This window comes from Pristis pectinata, chromosome 3 (genome assembly GCF_009764475.1).
Source record: "Pristis pectinata isolate sPriPec2 chromosome 3, sPriPec2.1.pri, whole genome shotgun sequence".
NCBI classification, from domain to species: domain Eukaryota; kingdom Metazoa; phylum Chordata; class Chondrichthyes; order Rhinopristiformes; family Pristidae; genus Pristis; species Pristis pectinata.
Genome location: NC_067407.1, coordinates 47014784 through 47037732, shown reverse-complemented (window position 1 = coordinate 47037732; position 22949 = coordinate 47014784). Strand labels below are relative to the sequence as shown.

General features: G+C 41.1%; 1 protein-coding gene across 6 annotated transcripts in view; it reads right to left on the bottom strand.

Moving 5' to 3' along the window:
• The window catches only part of LOC127567942 (uncharacterized), a 51538-nt gene that overhangs the window by 13509 nt on the left and 15080 nt on the right, over positions 1-22949 (bottom strand). For 3 of the 6 annotated variants that reach the window (XR_007955962.1, XR_007955961.1, XM_052011169.1), the window contains exons 7-17: positions 22343-22460; positions 21057-21220; positions 19346-19508; positions 18063-18213; positions 13689-13781; positions 13083-13247; positions 10298-10469; positions 5801-5898; positions 3238-3408; positions 2443-2568; positions 1190-1268 (exon numbers count right to left, since the gene is read on the bottom strand). Coding sequence is in view for 4 of the 6 variants with exons in the window: in XM_052011169.1 (XP_051867129.1) it covers positions 1190-1268; positions 2443-2568; positions 3238-3408; positions 5801-5898; positions 10298-10469; positions 13083-13247; positions 13689-13781; positions 18063-18213; positions 19346-19508; positions 21057-21220; positions 22343-22460 (1500 nt within the window). In the remaining 2 variants the exon portion in view is untranslated. The remainder of the gene's footprint in view (positions 1-1189; positions 1269-2442; positions 2569-3237; positions 3409-5800; positions 5899-10297; positions 10470-13082; positions 13248-13688; positions 13782-18062; positions 18214-19345; positions 19509-21056; positions 21221-22342; positions 22461-22949) is intronic. The other 3 variants (XM_052011170.1, XM_052011172.1, XM_052011171.1) reach the window with 3 other exon arrangements.

The following is a 22949-nucleotide window of genomic DNA, read 5'->3' as shown; positions in this document are numbered from 1 at the left end:
GCCCAATTCTCTGGTTTGTGAACAATCTCCTCTCTTATGGTCCATATGCTCTAATAAGCAATGATAACAGATTAGTGCCAATCCTTGACAAAGGATACCTTTAGCAGTACACAGGACTGTAACTAATGTATCTTAAATTATACTTGAGGCTTTATGAAACTGACTTCTGGCCTCCAAATGGAATAATTCTCTGGAATTGGCCTCCAGTAAAAATCTATTTATGTTTACAGCATTTGGAAGCTTGTTTCTGAAGACAGTGCTAAACAGACTACAAATGTTGTGTTAGTATACTGTACTCTACCTTCAAAATTTTGAGACACAGAAATGTGTCAACTCAATCTTAAGTGTATTTGAAAACACCATGGGATGAGGTTCTAGGCACCGATGGGGAATGGGATTGTTTTACAAAGGACTACCCGCTTTTCCACCAATTGTACCACATACCAGTCTGGTATCACAGCTGGCTAAAACACAGTGTTGTCATAGAGTCATACAGCACAAAAACAGGCCCTTTGGCCCAACTGGTCCATGCCATCCAAGATTTCCATCTAAGCTAGTCCCATTTGCCTGTGCTTGGCCCATATTCTTCTAAACCTTTCCTATCCATGTACAGTACCTGTCCAAATGCCTTTTAAATGTTATTGCATGCAAGGTCACTATTGGTCCAGGTTGTTGAATGACGTCTGGCCATGAAATCCACCTTTTAATAATTTTCTTAGCTTTACTAAGACCAAGTATTTAGGGTTGGTTCATTAAATATTTCTCCTCCTCTTGTGAGGACTTTTTCCCCAATTGGATCCAGTCAGCATCCTCAAGATAAAAGGAAGACCTGGATTTATCCAAGATTAGAAATGCTGAGATTGCAGGTTCTGCTTCTGAGACAAAGGGGACATTTTCAGTCAAATTTCAACAGATGAACTCAAAACACACAGCAAAGGCCTTACACATTTTTGCATTGTTATTGAAATGGTGGAATTTTAAGCTTCAAAAGATCTTTCAGAACTAATAGGAATAAGCAATGTATTAAAACATTTTCCCCAGAGGTCGCAAAGTTGGATGATCTTTGACTTGGCAATCATTTTCTATTAAATTAATAAATTATCCTTAAGATAATGTATTAATTCATTAAGATAACATTAGCCCTGTCCTAATCAAGGTATTTATAAAAATTCAGTAAATCGTGTCTTACCTGAGGGATTCAGGGTGCGATCAAGGAAATCAAGAAGTATAAAACTATGACGTCCAACTTCATTAGGAATCCATGTAAGCTGAAAAATCAAAAGCATCCTTCCGTTAGCATCCTAATTGTGCTAATTATCAATAAGTAGCCTCTGTGAGACTACAACAGCAACAAGGAAAGAGTAAGGTTAAACACAGGAGCTAAAAAAGGTCATTTTGTTTCCTGCCATAATGGAACTGTTGATCTCTCTCAACTAATCTATAACAGACCCAAAAAATTGGTGAGAAAAAACCCACGGTGTGAACCATAGGTCCAAGGTCATCTGTTCCTCCCATGCATGCTACAAGGGAGTTTTCCAGATTTGATCTGGTCTCTGTTAATTAGCGAAAATGAATCGGGGCTCCACAGACTTTGAAGTAAAGTCCAGATCATTTCAGGCCTGACACATACAGCACAACATGTGGTATATTTGCCTGGATAGCTAATTGCAGAAGTTCTAAGGCATGTGCATGTCATGTCTCCAATTACTCATATGCCGTATTAAAAAGTAACACATTTGCATATAAATGGCTCTGCAGACCCCTGGGGAGCCCGTCTCATTGACTGAGTCACTCACTAAATTCCTTGTTACAGGCTGAGGTCACTGCAGACAGACTAGACAGAGTGACAGAAGGAAGACAAACTATTTTCCAGAGCAAAGGATACAAAAGGTTTTGAGCAGGAAATGTTGCAGCACAAAAATCAATGGAGTTGTGATGAACTCTGAGGGAAAGCCATAGAATGGGCAGAGGGACATAGGTTTGTGGAATGTACCATTACATATTCTTACTTTAAAAACAGATCGACACCCATGTGTGCATCAAAAAGAAAAGCACAAAACCAATAAGACCCTGAGAGGTCCTGACAGGATAGATGTAGAGAGAACATTCGTGGGGATCACTGTTTAAACATAAAGAGTTCCAGTTTAAGACAAGAGGTGGAGCAAAATTTCCTCTCCCAGAGGATTGAGAACCATTGGAATTCTATTCCTCAAAGGGCAGTGGAAGTAGAGGCTTCGAGTGTTTTTAAGTCAGAGACAGAGAGGGATGAAAGGTTACTGTGGGCAGGCAGAAATGCAGAGCTGAGGATACAGTTATATCTGCCGTGATTCTATGGAAGCGCAGAGGAGACTTGAGGAGTCAAGGGGCTGACCTCTGCTCCCAGTTTGTACACTATGTCCGCATTATTGCACAAACAATGTTTGCAACATTCAGAATGTTTACCTGTTTGAACACCACCCTGTCTCTGTCCAAATACTCTGGAACTTTGACCTCAGTACTCTGATGTCCTGTACATTTTAGCTGCTGCGCAATGTCAATGAACCTTCCACTGTAGTCTATTCCAATGACCTACGAAAGAAAATAAGAAAGATATCTACATAAAGCATGGTGTTGCTGGGTACTCAGAACTGGACAGAGCATGATGAGGAAACGCTCCAGACACATGGTGAGATACGGACTCAACACCAGTTACTCACGTTGGAAGACTAGGGTGTTAGTGGGTTCCAAAACTTGCAGTAAAATTTGTACAAGTGTTCTTTATAAACACATTTAAAAGTTTACCACAATGCATGCACAGAGGAAATCTTTCCATTCCACGTTGTTCATCACGACAGTACAGCTCGAACGATGAAAGAATTGCTGTCCTCCTATGGGAGTTGGTCATTCATGCTGGGTAAGGAGGGTTGTGGCCAAGACTGGTGGCAGTCCCAGGTTCAGTCTCCGTTCTCCGACCAACTGGCTGCCCCTCAATGGCCAATGTGTATTCGTATACTTGGCCAAAGCATCAGAATTAGTGATGGGGGAAAGGCTTTCTGAATGGCAGAAAACTGCAACCTCACTGAGCATCAGGTAAGGACCCTCTGTGAACACAAATCCCCACCACCTGGAATGATTACATGGGTTCAGGTGACTCTTGGTACCTGTAGAAATGCGATGGGCCTCACTAACTTCAGCAGGGGATTGAAAAGGAAAGGAACTATTTGTAATTCCAATATGCAAAGTCAATTCAAATATCACCTTGTGAAACAGCTGGGTCAACATGAATGACAAGAGCCCAGTTCCACTGCCTAGGACAAGAACTGTTGTCCCAGATGGCTGCTGTTCCTTGATCACCTGCTTGCACACTCCAAACACCTGGCTGCAGTAACCACTTTCACTCAGGTCTCCGTACTCCAACTCCAGCTGCTCCTGAGTAAACCAGACAAAATAACAAAGTTTCTATGACTTGCAAGACTAGGATTCCAAGAATTTTCATGAACAGCTGAAAAACAGGCGGCCCAACAAGCTCAGGTGCAATTTTGAAGCTTTCCTTGGGACCAGGGCTGCCAATAAAGTATTAAACAAGGAGTGAATATCACCACTGACCAAGATTCATCAAAGCCTGAGACTGACACCATAATGGGCAGCTTTAAAAAGGATTAATTTATGATCGTGTCAGATTGTATCCCTCATGTGAATCACTGTTCAGAAGTATATTTAATGATCTCGGTTGGCTTTGGGAATCTTTCTTGGGAATTAATTTCAACACTCACAGTTATTCCTCCCTTGACTGGAAAATCTCTACCTGATCTTTTCTCCTAAGCCCGATTTCTAATTTCTGCAAATTAACTGATTTGTAGCAAATGAAATGTGTTTTGTGTGGTGAGCTTGTGATTCAGGAGGAATGAAGAGCAGGCTTGTCAGTGGAAGCAGTAATATGCTGGACGTTACTAGTCTTCACTGATGGATCATTATGGTGTGTGGACCTGCTCTACTTTGTGCCCAGTAGCCCATTGACTCGACATGCACTGTAATTGTCAGATGAAACATCATCAGAGCAAAACTTGGAACAAAAATTCTGGTGAAGAGGCCTGAAATTATGATAAGAATGTCAAGAAAATTGGTCATGGAGTAAAATTCAAAAACTTTTAAATGATCTAAATGACATGTTCAGGGCACGCAGGAAATTTACAACATCGAATCTGTCAAGTGGTTGGGTTTACACAAGGATTCAAGTACCAAGTTAAAAACAAGCACATTGGGAGCAAGGAAAGTCATACTGAACCCTTTTTTTGCTTCTTGTTTATTAAAGTTAAGGTTGTTAATTAGTGTGTAACCTCAGATCAGGTACCAATATCAGGGACAGAGGAATGGCCATCCTTATCCCAACCCCAGTTCCTCCTGCAGAAATGTGGTGACACTTTCTGTCCATTTCTGAAAGCATCCATCCCATTGATTGAGGGTCAACTTAGCTACATTTCTGTGCTAATCCCCGTTGGGTGTTAAGGGTAGTAGCAAACTCATTTAATAATTTAGTTAGCACACCAATGAAATATGATAAAACACTACTTTCTCTCATTTTTTCCACCTGGTTTTCAGGTAGTGACAAAATAGCTGCTGCTTCAGGATGACTAAATTGAGAAGCAGCTCTCTGCTGACATTAATCGAGTGCTGTAGTGTCTCTCCCCCAATGATAATAGTGCGCCTACGGCCACAGCATCTACTGCTCTTACAACACTTAAAAGACTGGACTGGAAAAATGCACTTGGAATCTGTGTGAAGTAAGTCTGACCTCCACCACAATGGCTGTGCAACGGCCATGTGGAAGAAGATGCTGTTGGGTTGAGTGATCTTTCTGTATACTACTTTCTCATCCTTTCTAAAAATGAGATGTGGCATACAGTTCTACCTCAGTGTAAATTATTTCATGAAACTCTGAACCATAACTAAGGCTTTCACATGCTCAAAGTGCCAGTGAAAGGATGTTGTCTTTCCTTAAAAGGGAAATTATGCTCCTTTTTGTAGCTCACCAATGTAATACCCTAACTGATGATGAGGTTTTGAGCTACATTGACTAGGAAGGCTGCTCTTCAAACTCTAATGAGCATGACTTAGCTGATTTTACTTTGGGCGTCTCTAGGAGACACTATAAATGGTCTTGCATCCTGAGACTAAGGACAGGAAAATCGGCCAAGGTCTCTGCTATTCAGTCATACACCTGCTGGCAATATGTACAGTGAGTGAGAATCCTGCTCATCTCTGCTACACTCACCCCATTCCTGCCCCAGGGAAAAATAGCCTGGCAAAAGTGCTCAGCAAGGTGGAACAGTTGGTAAAGCATGTTGGGAGTGGTGGGGAGGGTCGGTCTGATTATGTGGAATTTTACATGGGTGTGACTCACCAGTGAAGAGAGAGAAAGAAAATTGGGGTTAAAGTACTTGAAGTAAAAGCAGAATATTTTCATGTCATTATCTAGTGGTTCAATAAACGGATTACAATGAGCCTTGCCTGAAGCATTCCTTCAAGGAGGAAAAAAAACTTGAAATTCAAATACTATGGAACCAATATGCAAACCTTCATGTTTCCCATTTGGGATTTAGCTTTACAATTATTTATGGTTGTTCTACATGGTACCAAAAGACTTATTACTGACATTTCAACATTAAACCAATTCTGTTCAGGACTGTTTGAAGTGAGGAACTTAATTCATCTCACACAGAAACCTTGTAAAAGATTTATCTTCAGAGAATCCAGCTATTTTAAATTGTACCAAATGACCTTGCTGACTGTTTTTCCTCAGAAGCATGCAACACTGACCTACCTGCACAGCAACATCTGACTCATAGTGCAGTTGAGTGTTAGTGCTGGAAACTGGTATCACTAGCACAGTCTCCTTGGGGACAGCGATTGGGTTATCTGCTGAAAACACAAGCCTCTTCAGTGGAAATCTTGCTACTGGGGAAAATGCCAAATAATTGCAATTCAAAGCTTAAAGGATTCTTTTGCTATCTCCTTCTTATTTCATAAACTATTGAATGCTACACCGCAGAAATACTAATCACATTGCCCAGCATTTGCACAGTTGAAGGAACGTTGAGCCATATCAACAATATGCAAATAAAGTCTACAGTAGAGGGTGCGATGAAGGACGTGACAGCCTCATTTTATCAATGATCATTATCATATGCTGGAACAAGTAGCACTAAGACAAACCATAATGCAAGCATGTTGTTCCACTTCCAGTTATCAAATGCTCTCAACAAATATTCCTTGATACGAATTTAACTAAAATGATTGTGGCCAGCTACATTTCCAGTGATGCCCCATTCTGTGACTTAACTTGTTAAGGCACATGCACTTAAGTGAAAAAGTTTCCCCAGTTTTATGCAAGCAAAATCAAATATCTAAAGATCCTTTGCTCTTTGAATGCTGTTTGAATTTTTAAAGGAGCAAATCTATTTCCACTAGCACGCCATCTATTTCACAGTAGGTCAATGCAATGCAAGGACATTAGTCTCGGAATAATGGTGAAATTTGAACATTACAGCAGAGAAACCATCATGACAGAAACTAAAACCAATGGTTCTTCCCCCCGCGAGTAACAACATTAGACTGCACTCTTCCAAAATCTAGAAAACAGCAGGTGATGTTAGAGCAGACTGCAATACTGCTCTGATGAAAGTCATCGAACTTAAATATAACTTTTCTCTCTCCACAGATGTTAACTGATCTACTGAGTGTTTCCAACATTTTCTGTTTTTATTACATATTTCTGGCATCAGCAATTTATTCTTTTTGCATCTCCACTTGCCTTGTTATCTAGATAGAAGCTAGTAGCGTTCAGCTTGCTGTTGAAACAGAAGCAACAAGAATCGCTATCTACCCAATTACAAAGCATTAGGATAAATGACTGAAACTGAAAAGGCAGGAGCATTTGTTCTTAATATATGAGTATGACATGTTGGCTCAGTTGGAATAACATAGCTCAAACTTCCTAGCATTTCCCCACATAAGCGATTAGAGGTTTGGCATTTCTGATACAGAAGTACACAATTCCCAAACTTGCTTAAAGTTGTTTGCCAGACTTTCACTCTGCCACTGTGGGAGGATGAAGATGGCAACTTCCCAGCACTTACAGTGACTAGATTAGACCTGGGACATCAATGAAGAGGAACAGCTGAGAGGGACAATGGTAAATCTAACAAAAGCAAAATACTGCAGGTGCTAGAAATCTGAAAAAAAAACAGAAAATGCTGGAAATGCTCAACAAACCAGGCAGCATCTATGGAGAGGGAGTAAACACTTCAGGTTAAAGATCTCTCATCACAGAAACTAAAGATCAAGCAAACTTTTAAGATGCTGAGTGTAAAGCCGACCCCTCATGTACTTCAGTGAACAAGTTGACAATGTTTTGGAGCTCGACCTGTGAGCTCACACACGTGCTAGCCTTGTCTGGGTACTGCAGACTGACTCCTAATGTTGGGGCAACCTTGGCTCCTCCAGCACTAAAGGTTCATGTCGAGATCCTGGAACACGTGGACAACTTCCCGCATCTCGGGAGCCAGCTCTCAGTGAAATTAACCTCTGCCTTCGATGTGCCAGCACAGTCCTTGGTCAACTGAGGAAAGGGGTGTTTGAAGATCAAGACCTCAGAACTGGCACAAAACCCATGATCTATCAGCAGGAGTGATCCCTGCCTTAATACGTCTCTGGGACGTGAACCTCCTACAACAAGCATCTCAAGTCACTGGAAAGATATACCAACATTGTCTCGACAAAATCCTCCAAGTTACCTGGAAGGTTTAGGCGAACCAATGATAGCACCTTCTCCCAGGACAACATCCCAGCACTGAAGCCTATTTACTCTAGGGCAGGCCATGTCATTGCATGCCCAACACCACACTCCTACAAGTTCTGCCATGGGAAGAGATTGTCAGACAGAGGAAAGGATTCAAATATGTGTTTAATGCTTCCTTCAAAAAAAAAGCAACATCATTACTGACTCCTGGGAATCTCTGGCCCATGACTGCTCAAAATGGAGAAGCAGCATTTGGCTTGATATTGTGAACCTCGAAGCCATGCACTGAGAGTACACAAAGGGCCAGCATAAATGGTGAAAGGATCGCTCCACCTCACAAACTATTGGACTGCCCGTCAGCCACCTCCTGCTCACTGTGGAACAATCAGCAGTTCCCACAATGGCCTCATCAGTCTCCTCAGAACCAGAGTGGTTGCAAGTCATCCTGGCCAAGAAAACAATACAAAAAAAAATTAAGGGATTAAGGTAGATGAGTGTAAATGGATGTGTGATGGTTGGCACAGACCTGATGGGCTGAAGGGCCTATTTGCATGCTGTATCTCTCTATGACTCCATGAATGGGGAAACAAAAGGGAAGATCTGTGAGAGGGTGAAGACCAGAAAGATTAATTGAGCACAGAGGTGATCATACAAGGTGAAAGGTGCAAGAGAATCAAGATGTAGGGAGCAAAAGGTCAGACCACACGAGACATAAGTGCAGACTGATTTTCTGAAGTTAATTGTGGAAGGAGGAATAAATACTGGAAAGCTGTAATAAAACCGCTGGAAGTGCTTTATTGGAATAGTGTAGGAAGCTGTGAACAAAGAAGAGTGGAATTGGGAGAGGGAACCAGGAAATTAAAGTGATGAATGGGAACTAGAGAATTAATCAACTGTGGACTGAACAGAGCTGTTCTACATGGTGGCCCTCGACTTGGCATTTGGTCTCCGCAGACCATGATCAACAAATGCATTTCACTAAAAGAATGATGTACAAGTAGATCACTGCTTCACATGGAAAGAGAGACTGGGACCCAGGGTGGCAGGAAGGAGGGCAGGTGTTTTGAATTGCTTATGTTTCTTGAAGATATATTTGTTTTATGAAAGTAGTTTTCATTGTTTTGTTATTTTTATTTTAATCTTTTCAATGTTTTGATAGTTTTATTAATTTGTAATAATTTTTGAATGCTCTTGAATGTCGGAAACAGTAAATGTTTTGAGCCATGTTATAGTGAGCCCCTTGTCAAAGATTTTTGTTCAGTAGTTTTGTTGGTTGCAATGCCCCCACATGACTTTGAGAAAGGTGTCAGAGTGATGCAGGGTCTCAGCAGTGAGGATTGGGGCAGGTTCATCCAGGAAATCCTTGGTCTGACTGCAGATGTTAGTGGTGAGGAAAATTACTGTGAATCGGAAGTTCTGGGCAATTAAATCAGCTGCTGACACCAATGCAGGAGGGTTGGAGAAGACAACTTATGGAAATGCATTGCCAAATCAGCAAAATATGCAAATAGTTGCCAACTACAACTTAATGTGGAGAGGTTTGAGGGAATGTATGTTTAACGGATAAATACAAAATAGGTGTATATACTCAGTGGAAAGGCAGGGCAGAGTCTATCCAGGGTCTGGATGACAGACACCTGAGTTTATATACACGTAATTACCTGAAATTTCAAGTGTAGATGGATAAGACCTGAAAAGAAAATATCCTTTTGGTGTTCATAATTGTGTGAAATGTTTTAATGGTCTGACTATAATAGGGCATCAAGGCTCAACCTAAACTGTAATTGTGGTTTTCATGTGTTGTACAAACACGATGCACTAGAAACATCAAGAGAACCCATGAGAAGTGCTTGGTGTGATGAAAGAACTGACCTACTTTTCCAACTGGACAAGAGGAGTTTAACATTATGTGGGTTTTTAAAACTACTATGGGTTTTGACAGTGAATTGGGAGAGAATTCCCACTGAGTGTAGAACCTGTGCAGAGGAGTCATTCAGACAGAGAAGGTCTCTTTGTGGAAAAGCAAAATGCTTTCTCACACAAGATGATTGCTGCAGATACCAATGCATGTTTTGAAACAGTAACAATCCAGACTAAGAGAAAGCAGCAAGATTAGTTTTCGATTGCACTAGCATGCCATGAACTTGTAAGTTTAAAGATTATTAAAACATACATAACAGGCATTTAATTTATGTCGGTTAAGCATCCTCACACACAAAGTAAGGCTCATGTCATAAGAAGAGTCCAAATCCAAAACATTCCTATATTGGTTCTCACCATAGATGCTGGCTGACATGCTGGGCATTTTCAGCAACTCCTGTTTTAGTTTCAGATGACTGAACTCTCTATATAATCACAAGAATGTCAATTAATCTCAATGATACCTCTTTCCAAAAGAAGATAAAATAAACTCTAACTTAACTTTTTCCATAATCTAAATTTCTGATTCGCAATGAGAGGCTATAATTGGGCTTGGGGTCCTATGACTATTCCAGCATAAACAGTGTGATTGTTGTGTACCTCTATCTGCCACCCCTGGAGCAAATCCTTCAACATTCACCATTATGGCTGGAGTCTGTAATCTGTTGCAGGTTCTGGTCAAGCGGAAGCCCAAATGCTGAAAAAAATGCCTCCTAAAAGCAAATCTTGCGAATCTTGAAGCCTCATCGCCTGTTGAAATCCAAGAGCCACCCTGTGAGGACAGAAATAAAATCAGAGATAACAATGGCACCATAAATATTGCTTCATTCAAAGTTACCTCACAAAATCATAAGACACTAAAACAGCCAATGAAATATTTATGAAGTGCAGACACTGTTATAACGGTAGCATGTGCAGCAGCAATTATACACAGGGTCAGCAGATAGTGATGAGGCAAGGACCAGATGAGCTGTTTCAGAGAATGGAGATAAATTGTGATAGAATTTCAAGGCAAATTCCTTTCATTTCTTTGAATTATTCCACTGTATTTTTTTTGTTTACATTAAGGAAAGAACAAGTCTGACTTGTCATCAATTTGGCAAACATATTAAAAAAATATACAAGCATGGGAAAAGGAAATGTGATACCCTTGAAGTGGGATATTGTTCTAATGGTTGAGGTGAGATGCCTTATTGTGTGTAAAGAGTCTTCATGCACCAGGATGAGCTTGAGGCTACTACTCAATACAATGAAAATGCTTCCCCTCCCAAAACATATCTGTAACCCTGGTAATGCCTGATTAATTAGTCTTATCCCTGAGGCATCAACTCAGCAGCACAACTCAGTATGGCACTGAAGTGTTGGCTTTGATGATGTGTTCAAGACCTGAACTTTTGCTGATTTTTGGGATGGTGGTAACATTAAGAAACAAGAATACTATCATTATGTAAAGAACCACCACTCCCCTCTTTACTTTTTGTAAGTGTCTTTACTTTTAAAGAGGGAATGGAATGTCACATGATCTGGAATCTGCTACATCTAATTGTCACATCAAACAATAGCATATTTATCCATTTTCAATCTTCACTACTTAACCCTAGCCTGCATCTCTTGATAGGAAATCCTTCTCTCACCTTGCCACTTAAGACCATCATATTCCATGGACAATATGATCATTTCCCATCCACGCCCATCTCCAAAATTTTCAAATTTCATTCAAATCATTTACTTATTGAAGATGTGACCATCTTCAATATTTCTTTCCAGAGAATTTTCTTATCCGAACTGAAATTGTGTTTGAAATCAGCTATCACACAGGAAGTGCTCGACTAGAGGGAGGGTCAATTTAACCAGGTCATTCAAATAAATGTCCAGGGGCGGGGTGTGAATTTGCACAGGTTGCCATAACTGAAAGCCCAGATAGAAAACAAAGTTCATACAATGTTTTTCGGGAATTTCCATACATGTTCAGCCAAAATCACGGCAGGCACGACAAAAAAGTTGGAGGAGTTGTGGATGATGAATGAGGTTGTCAAAGGATACAGCAGGATATACAGTAAATCAGTTGTAGATATGGGCAGAGAAATAACAGATGGAGTTTAATCTGGGCAAGTATGAGGTGCTGCATTTTGGGAGGTCAAATGCATGGGGAATGTACACTTTAAATAGCAGGACCCTTAGGAGCATTGATGTACAGAGGAATCTTGGAGTCCAAGTCTATAGCTCCCTGGAAGTGGTAACACAAGTAGATAGGTTGGTATAGGCGGCTTATTGCAAGGTTGCCTTCATTGGTTGGAGCAGTGAGTATAAGAATCAGAGAATCATGTTGCAGCTGTATAAAACGTTGGTTAGGCCACATTTGGAGTATTGTGTTCAGTTCTGGCCGCCCCATGACAGGGAGGATGTTCAGGTTTTGGAGGGGGTGCAGAGGAGGTTCAACAGGATGCTGCCTGGATTAGAGCGTATTAGCTATAAGGAGAGGTTGAATGGATTGTTTTTTCTGGAGTGTTGGAGGCTGAGGAGATACCTGATAGAAGTTTATAAGATTATGAGAGGCATGAATAGGGTATAGAGTCAGAGTCTCATTCCCAGGATAGAAATACTAAATACTTGAGGCATAGCTTTAAGGAGAGAAGGGGAAAGTTTAAGGGAGATGTGTCAGGAAAGCTTTCTTTTTGCACAGAGACTTGTAGGTGCCTGGAACATACTGCCAGGGATGGTGGTAGAAGCAGACACGATAGTGACATTGAGATAGACACATGAACAAGGAGGGAATGGAAGGATATGGATCACGTGCAGGCAGATGGGATTAGTTTCATTTGGCATCATGTCAGCACAGACATCATGGGTCAAAGGGTCAGTACCTGTGCTGTTCTATATTCAACTTATATTCCACATTCAGGTGATGTGGGAAGCCACAAAGGGACAGGTGGGGATTTGGGCATGCAGGGGGTAGAGACTGCTGCACCTTTCCTTGTGCATGCCTGCTATCCTGGTCTTACAAAGAAAGGTTTCAAATGAAGGTCTTCTATTTAAGCTTGGCTGCAGATCTGATTCTGCCAATCAGGAATGCCACAGCAGATTCTCCCGCAACCCCTGGTGAACTGCATCAAGGTCTTATTGACATAATGGGATCCCAATAGGCATAAATTTATGCTAATCTGCCTGCGTTAGGAAGGAATCTCATCCAATTAATGGGAATGGTCCAGTTTTGAACAAATAAGCAGCCTATTTATTTTCAACCTAGTTATTTTCTGCTTTTATTTCACATTTCCAGCATTGGCAGTTTTTTCTCATTTTCACACACAACCACATGGTTTCTGCTGGACGCAATGATGAGTTAAAATGAATCCTGCAGACACAAAATATTTAACATAGAACCTACCAGAATTATTGTATGCTTGCCATCAAAACAGGGGCTGGAGAAGTCATCGTACAGGTATGTGGTGTCAAAGCCTGGAAGCCCATTAAAATGATCTTCTGTCCATTCCCAGACATTGCCAAACACATCATGAAAGCCTGCCTCGTTGGGTGGATACATAGTCACAGGCTGCAGGTAACAGAAGAGAGAACAATGTAAATCATGTGCTTAACACCGGCATGTAATTCTGGGCTCTCCACTATAGAAGGGATACCAAGGCACTGAAGTGAATAAACAAGCCAATGGCAAACTTGAAGCTGCTGAATCGTTGGATCAACCTGCATTTTGAATCCGTCATTGTCAATTTGAATCTTCTTGGGGGTTAGCAAAAAAAAAAATCAATTATCTCATGTTAACACTTAATTGGCACACTGGTAAATTCCATTTCCTTCAAGCAGATAATGACACACACCTGGTGGTACAACATGGAACTAATAGCACTGAAAGTCTCAACTTTGCCCTGAAGTCAATCTCATGCTTAGTTAGAAAAAATATGAAAAGAAAATAATCTACAACTGAGCACCTCCAAGAAATGTAGTGATAGATTGGTTGGGAGAAAATATTACCTACCGTTGGTGATCCAAAAGCCAGGTTGATGTTGTGTTTCTCCTTTATATCATCACAAAATATTGGATCAGAAGTAACATCACCTCCCAAAGGCTTCTATGAAGAGCATGTGGGAATGGTATTAGGATAACTGCTTGTATTCAGGCTTTGGTACAAATAGAAATCAAAACTCCATCCATAAAAGGGCAATCAGAATAACTTTGAGCTTGATACAAAAGCATCAAATGACCAGTAATGGTTTAGTCACCAGTTAAGGCCTGTTTGACACCATCATCCCTTGGCAGAATTATCATAATGAGGCCAATTTGAAGTTATTCAATCAGCCAACCACAAAATAACAGCATCAATCATCAAAAACAAAGCCGGATATTCATGGAAGTATAAGGTTTATATTCTGAGTCTACAGTAGGATATTATTGCCAGTACTGTCCAATGTGACAATGAGCATTTAAAGTGGGAAAGTCCATGGCTCAAGCCCTGGTCAGTTAACTATTCCACTACTCGACACTACAGATATCTTTTGTGATGGTTTAAAAATTGCCAGCAACTGCAGTGGAAAATGGCACTATCTGATGAACGACTAGAGAGGGTAAGATGCTAAACTTTTCTTACTCCACTCTTGCATGTACTTCATTCCCTGAAGGCACAGCATATTCCTTAATGCAGGTAAGTGGTCCTCTCTTTTGGTAGAATATTTAACTCCTGCAGAGTCTACACGTGTATGTTTACAAAAGGGAATCACAGGACAATTAACAATGCCCAGTTACGTACCTTAACTTACAGGAAAATAAAAGCTCAAGGTGCTTCAGACAAATACAGGAAGAAATGGACAAAAACGAAAATAGGAAAAAATATAGAAGGGGGAGTGGCCAAAAATGTGGAGAAAGGTAAGAGTGGTCTTTAAGGAGGAGAGCAATGTGTAGTATCAGTCAGGTTTAGGAAACTAATTCTTCCCTGGGGAAGCAAGGATGTGTCAGCAGCCGGAGAAGGGCTGGGTACCAGAAACATGTGGCTGTGTTAAAGGAATGGCTTAGGTTTTGTCACAGTCTGACGGAAACAGGAACTCTACCAAGGGCTCAGGATGGAAAGCAGAGGAGTAAAGGGGTTAGAAGAGATGATGGAGAGGCAGTCCAAGAAAGCATCAGCGTATGTGACCCCACATTTATGGATAGCTTCTCAAGAGGCAGAATGCAGATGGGGAAGATGACAATAGATCTTCAGATGCAATGGTGCCAATGCAGGAAGAGAACTGGTGCAAAGCTGTCTTCAATCAACAGGTTCAAATGAAAAAAGGGCAGTTCGATTGATCTGGGCAATGGAAGAGAGAAAATAGTGTAACCGGTCATATTAAAATCAGGAGAAAAGAAGACAAGGGAGTCGCAGTCACAGAGGAAGTTACTCAGCCCATCCCTCGGAGACACCAATGTGTTAGGTGAGGTGGAACTGTTTAAAGAAACTCAAGAAAGCGGCTGCAAGAAAGACGTGCATGGATGTGCAAGGTGAAAAGGGCAGGAGGTTACACTTGGGACAGTGGCAGGGTGACTCTCAGGTGGTTATGTTGAACTGGTGGGTGGGATGGGGAGGGGTGTATGTGACGGTTGTGAGTAATAGAGGAGAGGAGACCATTTATAACATCAATAAGAGGTGAAGTTGGTGGTTAGATGGTTTAGTGGATGTGGTTCAAGAAAAGAGGTGGCGAGCCTAATGGATGAGATAACATTGGAGAAGATATGAGGCAAAACGAGAGAGAAAGCAGAGAGAGAGGGAGCTTCGAGGCAAAGGCAGGAGGAGGTTTGGGTTGGTGAGAAATGGGAAGGAATGCATGGATGGCTTCAACCATGTGACGAAGAAATCCATGAGTTCCTCTCACATGTTAGTGTTGATAACAGAGGGGCAAGAGAGAAGTTGATGAATTGAAATAAAAAACAGAGAATCCTGGAAACACTCAACAGGCCAATCAGCATCTGTGGAAAAATATTACAGGTTGGAGAACCTTCCCACTTCTGACAAAGTGTCTTCAGCCTGAAACATTTACTCGGTTTCTCTTTCCACAGATGTTGCCTGACCTGCTAAGTTGTTTTCATCATTTTCTGCTTTTTATTTCAGATTTCCACCATCTGTAATTCTTTTTATTGTCAAGTTAAGGAACTGGTTACTGGAGGTGAAAATTAATTTGGCTGTTTTCTTTATTTGCTGTGATGATACAGTACCTCTCTTGGTTCACCAGGAAAATATAGTGTGTGCTGGAAGCCGTGTTAGGGAGATCGGAAAGATCTCAAAGTCAGTCTGTTTGTGTTGAATTAGTTGATCCAAGAAAGGACTGCACTTATTGAGGAGGAGATTACCTTCTGCTTGAGATGCCTGCCTTCCAAGACCTAGTGCCTGGAAAATGGCCCCAAACAGTTCCCCACCAGGAATTCTCCATCAGAGCATAGAACAGTACAGTACAGGAACAGGCCCTTCAGCCCACAATGTCTGTGCAGAACACAATACCAAATTAAACTAATCCCCTCTGCCTGCACATGATCCATATTTCTCCATTCCCTTAAAGCCTCTTAAATGCCACTATCGTTTCAGCTTCCGCCACCACCCCGCATCGCATTCAGGCACCTACCACTCTCGGTGTAAAAAGTTAGCCCGCACATTTTCTTTAATCTCTCCTCACCCCACCACCTCCCCCCCTCCCCCCCCCCAACCTTAAAGCTATGCCCTCTAGTATTTGTAGCTGCCTTCTAGTGGTAGAAACTTGGGCCAAACCAGGATTGGTGCCTCCATCCATTGACCTGCAGAGATGCTCAGTGCAAACAGACAGAGGAGGAGACACGACCCAGCCAGGTATGCTCAGATACATTGTCCTTCAACTTGAGAGTGAAAAGGCAGGGAAAAGTCCTTGAGAAGCAAAATGATCTGGCAGCCATATTTCAGTCAAAGCCTGGACTTCAGTACAATAATCCATATAGGCTTTGTTCATAAATAAATGGAAGTTCTAGAAAGAAATGAGGTGAGCAATAGTGTATCATTCTCCAGTGTTTTGTACATAGTCATGGTGTTGGGTGGGTGAGCAGCACTGGGCTGAGGTTGGTCAGTGCTGCTTGGGTATGAGAATTCAACAGGAGAGGGCTCGGTATGTACAGTCGTTGCTTGTACGGAGGCAGCAATAGGCAATGCCATGGACTCTCCAGAATTCAAGCAAGTGATGTACTTGCTTGTAAATCAAAGGGAAATCAAAGCATGTTTATCCAAAAGGCATTTTTGTCTGGAACATGAACCAGAGACTAGGAATACAACAGAACATTAATGAATTGGGGTAAGGACAGGATGCATAAACTACCCAATAAGAGAGAAGTAACAGATGGAATCACCAGGTATCATGAATGGCAGGAGAGAAGAGGGAAGAATGAGAGGACCGAGAGAAAAAAAGCAGTAGAAAAAAATGAACTCAGATCAGGCTTGTTCAGACAGATGGATACATAAAGAATTCAGTTTCCATACTCCAGGGATAGATTAAAAAACAGAGCCTTGAATTATAAATCAGAATTGTTACACTTAGTACACTCAGTTCCCTAATATTAAAATAAAATGTTACAATATCTTTACTCAGCTGTCAGCCAACAAGTGCAGGGTTGCACTGGATCAACAATTTCACTGAACACTAAACCATTCCACACAGTATGACTTGCACACTCACTGTTTGTCCTCCTTCAGTGGGTGTTTCGGCAGGATTAGTGGGTATCTTCACCACTCCCTGCCCTGGCCCAAGTGTCTGATGGAAGACTTCTGGTGGAAGACACTATTTCCATGCATTAGTCTTGGAAGGCAGATGTTTGGAGCCAGAATCCCAGCAGACCATTTTCTTCCTCAGCACACTGGATACTGTGGCCAATTGCAACCAATTTGGATCAATGAATTCAAGGCAGAGACTGAACTCAAGGCCTTCCTAATCTCAATGATTTAACTTCTAATACACATATTTTCTAGCTTTACCAGGAGAAAAACTGTACAAAGATACCTTAAAATTCTTGATTTTTAACTGTATTAGACAAACTTTTTAGCTTACAAAACTATGATACAAAGACATTTGCATGTGATACAAATAAAATAAAAAAAATATGCATGGTTATTTTGCCTCCTTTCCCCAAATCAAACCCAACACCAAACACATGAAGAAGATCCATTTTTAAGATTCATCTAACAAAACAAGGAAGGCTGTTGAAACTTGAAGACCCAGAGTGGCTGAAGTTTGCAGAGGGTGGTTAAAATGAAGGGATTTTTGGATTAAATTTTACGTTATCTTCCTCTGGAATTCCAGTGATAGGAGCTTATAAAGGTAAATCCTTTATGAAGTAGACTCAACCCCTGATAAACTTGATTGAATACCTGACTGCCAGATCGAATCCGATGATGTTCGGCTTCAGTTAGGAACCGATATCCATTGCCTTTCCACATACAAAAGGCCTTCGCTTCGTGATAGTTGACTTCCACTGGCCAATCCCAGGGCATCAGGAGGATATCAAACATAGCTCTGTATCTGCAGAAATTAACGGACATTCAACCTCCCAGCTTCTGACATCGTTAACATATTCTTCCCACAGCTCCTCCCTTCCCTTCCTGAGAAAGTGTATTATCGGTCCAGGGTTCCCTGGGTTTACCAGATCTCTGTACCTTGTTCAAGTGGGTGTTCTTCTTTCAGCAGCAATTAGAAGTAGAAACATCGTCTGATTCGTGTCTGCTCCAGAAGGGAGGTAAAACAAGTACTGCTAGACATAAGCATGTCTAGACATAGGCATGTGGCCTCCTCTACATTGGTAAGACCAAATGCAGAACACCTGCGCTCCATCCATAACTGCGACCTGTATCTCCCTGTTGCCAGTCACTTCAACTCCCCCTCCCACACTATCACTGATATGACAGTCTTCAAAATAAGGAGTAGGCCATTTAGGACTGAAATGAGGAGAGATTTCATTTAGAGAAGATCAGTCTTTGGAATTCTCAACCCTGGAGATCGAGGAAGGTTTAGTCACTGACTGCATTCAAACTGGAAGTTGATAGAATTTCTGGATATTAGGTGAATTGAAAAATCTGGGGTGGAGCAGGAAAATGCTATTGAGGTAAAAGATCAGCTACCATCTTGTTGAATGGCAAAGTAGCTAGAGGGGCTGAATGGCCTCCTCTTGCTCTATTTCTTATGCCCCGAAGTTTGTTTCCATCACCATAACATGCCACTGATGATGGGTTGGACAAATCAATCAATCAATTATTCAGTCACTTCCATTTGCTCTTCCACTAGTCTTTTCCAACCAGACCCAGGCTTGAGAAGGATTCAAGCTGTGCCCTCACCTCCAGAAGCTCTTTAACTCAACATTCAAAGCTAGAGCCCCATGCAAATGTTGTAATTATTCTGAGTAATTGGGGATGTCTGAGGTTTGCCAATTGCTGGGGAGGAAACCACAGGAAAATAATTCTTGCACGGGACACTCTAAGTAGCACCCACAGTTACAACAATTAAGTCACTAACATGAAATGCAAGGTAGAGCGCATTTCACCAAAATAACTAAGTGATAATTGAATAAATGTAATCTGTTTTGTGATAATGCAAACAGGAGCTTGAGAGGAACACTGACAACTACCTGTGATAATTAACTGCAATCCATAGTAAGTACCTGTATTCTGGTAATTCTCCCTCAATAATCTTTTCGACGCCATTCCAGTGCCCATTCGGACTGCTGCTGAAAGGTTCATTTGTGCAACCTGCTTTAATGTTGGCTTTATCTGGTTGACAATGAGAGTAACTCGCAAGGCTAGCTCCACACCCAGACTTGCACCCTATTGAAAATAAAGATAGGAAATTATCAGCGTTGTGGTCCTTGAGCATAGGAAAAGAACTTCCAAATCCATTCTTTTTTTTTCTCTTTCCTGAACAAGCCAAATCATGAAGTGACTGACAAAGGCTATTCACTACTAGTCACAAGGCTGCTCATTTTGCAAACATTGATACAGAGGAAGTTGTCAAGCTATTCCAACATGAAAGGTGACACTGGCTTCCTCCTTACAGTAGATCCACCCATAAACCAATGCACCACAATTTCTGTGAACCCTGCGTGACTGCTCCTTCAAGAGACAAATTATCATGCTCCAAGTTCCAACCTCACTGAGGTCAGCTAAGGGCTAAACTTGATATACATGGTTTGGTGCATTTACTCGTGGACCCATTGGGAGCTTACTAAGCCGAAATAAGCAACTGTTAATTACTTGTACTTGTTTGAGGTGGGCAGTAAATATCCGGCAGTGACAGGTACACCTGATTAGGGTGATCCCACTGGAACCCTTCGTTGTACAGGAAATAGTTAACAATGGTCCAGCCACTGCCAGTACTCTCAGTTGGTTCTGAAATGCAATAGGGAACATTGGAGACTGAGAGTTACTACCATTACCTTCAATAGCTAAGGAAGCTCACACTTGCATGTTTGGTAAAGATGGTAAAGCAGTTCCATTTTATCTTCTACTATGCCAGGTATATTTAGAAAAAAAGGGCTCCCAGCTCTTCGAGGATATGAGCACATAGTGCCTATTTGAAACACAGTTTAAACAATAGATTCCATAACTTCACAATCTCAAAGTATTGGCATGTTTGCAAGGATTATGGATCACCTAATCACAGCTGCAACATTAAAGTTTGCAATTTCAAGCCAAGATCCGTCCACATGTGCATTTCCCACAAGGATTGTGGGATCATGGAATGAACTCTAATAAATCAAGCTGCTCAATTAACACACTAGTGTCTAAACTACTAGCCAGTTATATCCAATTTTTCAATCTGTTGCCCCAGGTAAGTGAATTGCCCAGCATGGAACTAGCTTGATAAACAAACAGCTACCTGGATGGTGAAAGTAGTATTTTTGAACATGGAATATGGAAGTAAATTCATGCAAAAGATTTCAAAATCTTCCAATTAGCCATTGATTTAATGGCAGTTGACACAGTCAAAATGAAAGGAACATGTTGACAAAGCAATTTGAAATAATAAGTACTGACCCAAAAGTGCGAATGAAAATTGTGACAAATGTAAAGTTACAGTCTAAGAAATTTTTTCCCTACACACAAGTTTTAGGAATATTTAAGTCATATTTGGATGTGTTTATTTGAGAACAGTAATACATTGACTTTCATCATTGTGCATGCTTAATTACTAATTTATTTTTATTCTTAAAATATTGATTCATCTTGGTGTCATTTCAAATATTTCTCTTTTTTTTAAATATTTCTTTCCAGCATTTACTCCACAAGGTTCAGTCTCAGCTAATGAAAGAAGCAATACAATTTCTGATCTATTGTTCTGCCTCTCACTAGTTGGAAAATCCAAGTGGTTCCTACCTTTAGTACAGACCCAGAACGTGGGATGCTGAGCTTGATAGAACTTCCTCCATTCCCAGCCTTCCTTGGTCCAGTAATTTTTCTTTTCATATCCTCCATCTTGCACAAACTTCAAATATTCTCCATTTGTTGTTAGGTACTTGCTGGCTTCAAACTCTGGCACACTACCAGAATGCATTTACAACAGTTAAAGAAAAATATTTGCATGCATGTTGCATACTTAATGACTAATCTCTTACCACATCACCCATATTTCCAGAGTAGGATAGACCCAATAGCCAGCCAATCGAGTCTACATTGGCTCAAAGAGTAATCCCATTCCCTCATTAGTTTTCCCTTCCACCTCTTCTCTGCACATTCACATCAACTCCGCCCAGGTCCTACCAGTCACCTACACACTAGGGGAAATTTAAATGGCCAATTAACCTACCAACCCAACATCTTTGAGGAAACCAGAGCACCTGGAGGAAACCCATGCTGTCACAGGGAGAACATGAAAACTTCACAGACAGTATCCGAGGTCGGGATTGAACCTGGGTTGCTGCAGCTATGAATCTGCAGCTCCACCACAGAGGTCCCAAGCCAATGAAGTACTTTTGAAATGGAGTTACTATTGTACTTTAGGAAATCAGCAAACAATTTGTCCACAGCAAGCTCCCACAAATAGAAACAAGATAAATTTTATTAACAATGTTTCTATGACATGGCGTGGGAAGTTTTGCTGCATCAAAGGTGTTCTTTAAGTACAAGACGATATTGTTATTATTGTTATAGCTACAACCTTGAATCCTACTCTTAGACAGATAATGGACAGGAGTCTTGGACTGGTATTTCAGAGCTCTTACTAAACCAGAAACTAGTAGACATGACAATGTCTTTATTATTGGACTGCAACATCATAGTGGCTGGTTCTTCACTGACCTCCAGACCGACCTGGCAGGTCACTCCAGTGCATTAAACTGACCACTGCTTAACAATCAGTCAAACAACTAAATCGCCCTTCTTTTTCAGTGAAAGATTTACCCGTTTGCTTGTGCCACACATCTATAACTCCTTGGAAAAGGTTACTCCCAATGACTCCTTCTCACTCTATTTAAAACCCTGTTCCTGAGTCTGCTACTCCCATTCCACAGTAATCAGCTAATTTCCTTCTGTCTCCAACAATTTTTTCTGATTTCCTTTCTTTGTCCAGTTCTTGGCTAAACATACTGCCTGTGTGTGCGCTTACTGGAATTTGAATGTACAAAGACATTCTGTACTTTCCAATAGGAATTTTGCATACATACTCTGTTATCATTTGTCCATACTCATTGTCCCAGCCATAAGATGGGAAATTCCTCGGTTTTCCAAAAGTAACTCTGGAAGCTGAGACTTTGATTAGGGGGTTGGCAAATGACTGTAAATCTGCAGGTAAAAATGAGAATGCAAATCAAAAAATGTTGATTACTGTTAAGGGGAGCGCTCTATTCTCCTTTGCTTAAAATAAAATGACAAGTAATGAGAACATTATATTTGAATCTGTGCAATCTTTAAACTGTTCTATTTGAGTTCCTTCTGTCCACCATTTCCTCTGAATTTCCCAGAGCACAAGCCAGCTGAAGCCAAAAATGGCCCCTGCCAGTGTTGCCCTAAAGCAGTCCATAGGAAAACGCATACTGTTTCCGGTGTGATCTCACCTGAACTGATGCTAGATCATGGGGGAAACCTTCCCCCCTGCCCAATCCCAAGCAGTTTGGTTGTTGTTTCAGTCACTAACTCACACAATCTCATCAACTTTAATTCCTTCCCTAAGCCTCATGGATGTACTTTTATATCTACACTCAATTCTTTTTATTTGTAAAAATGATCAATTTCTATCTCCGCAACATTATCACTACATGATTTTACACACCT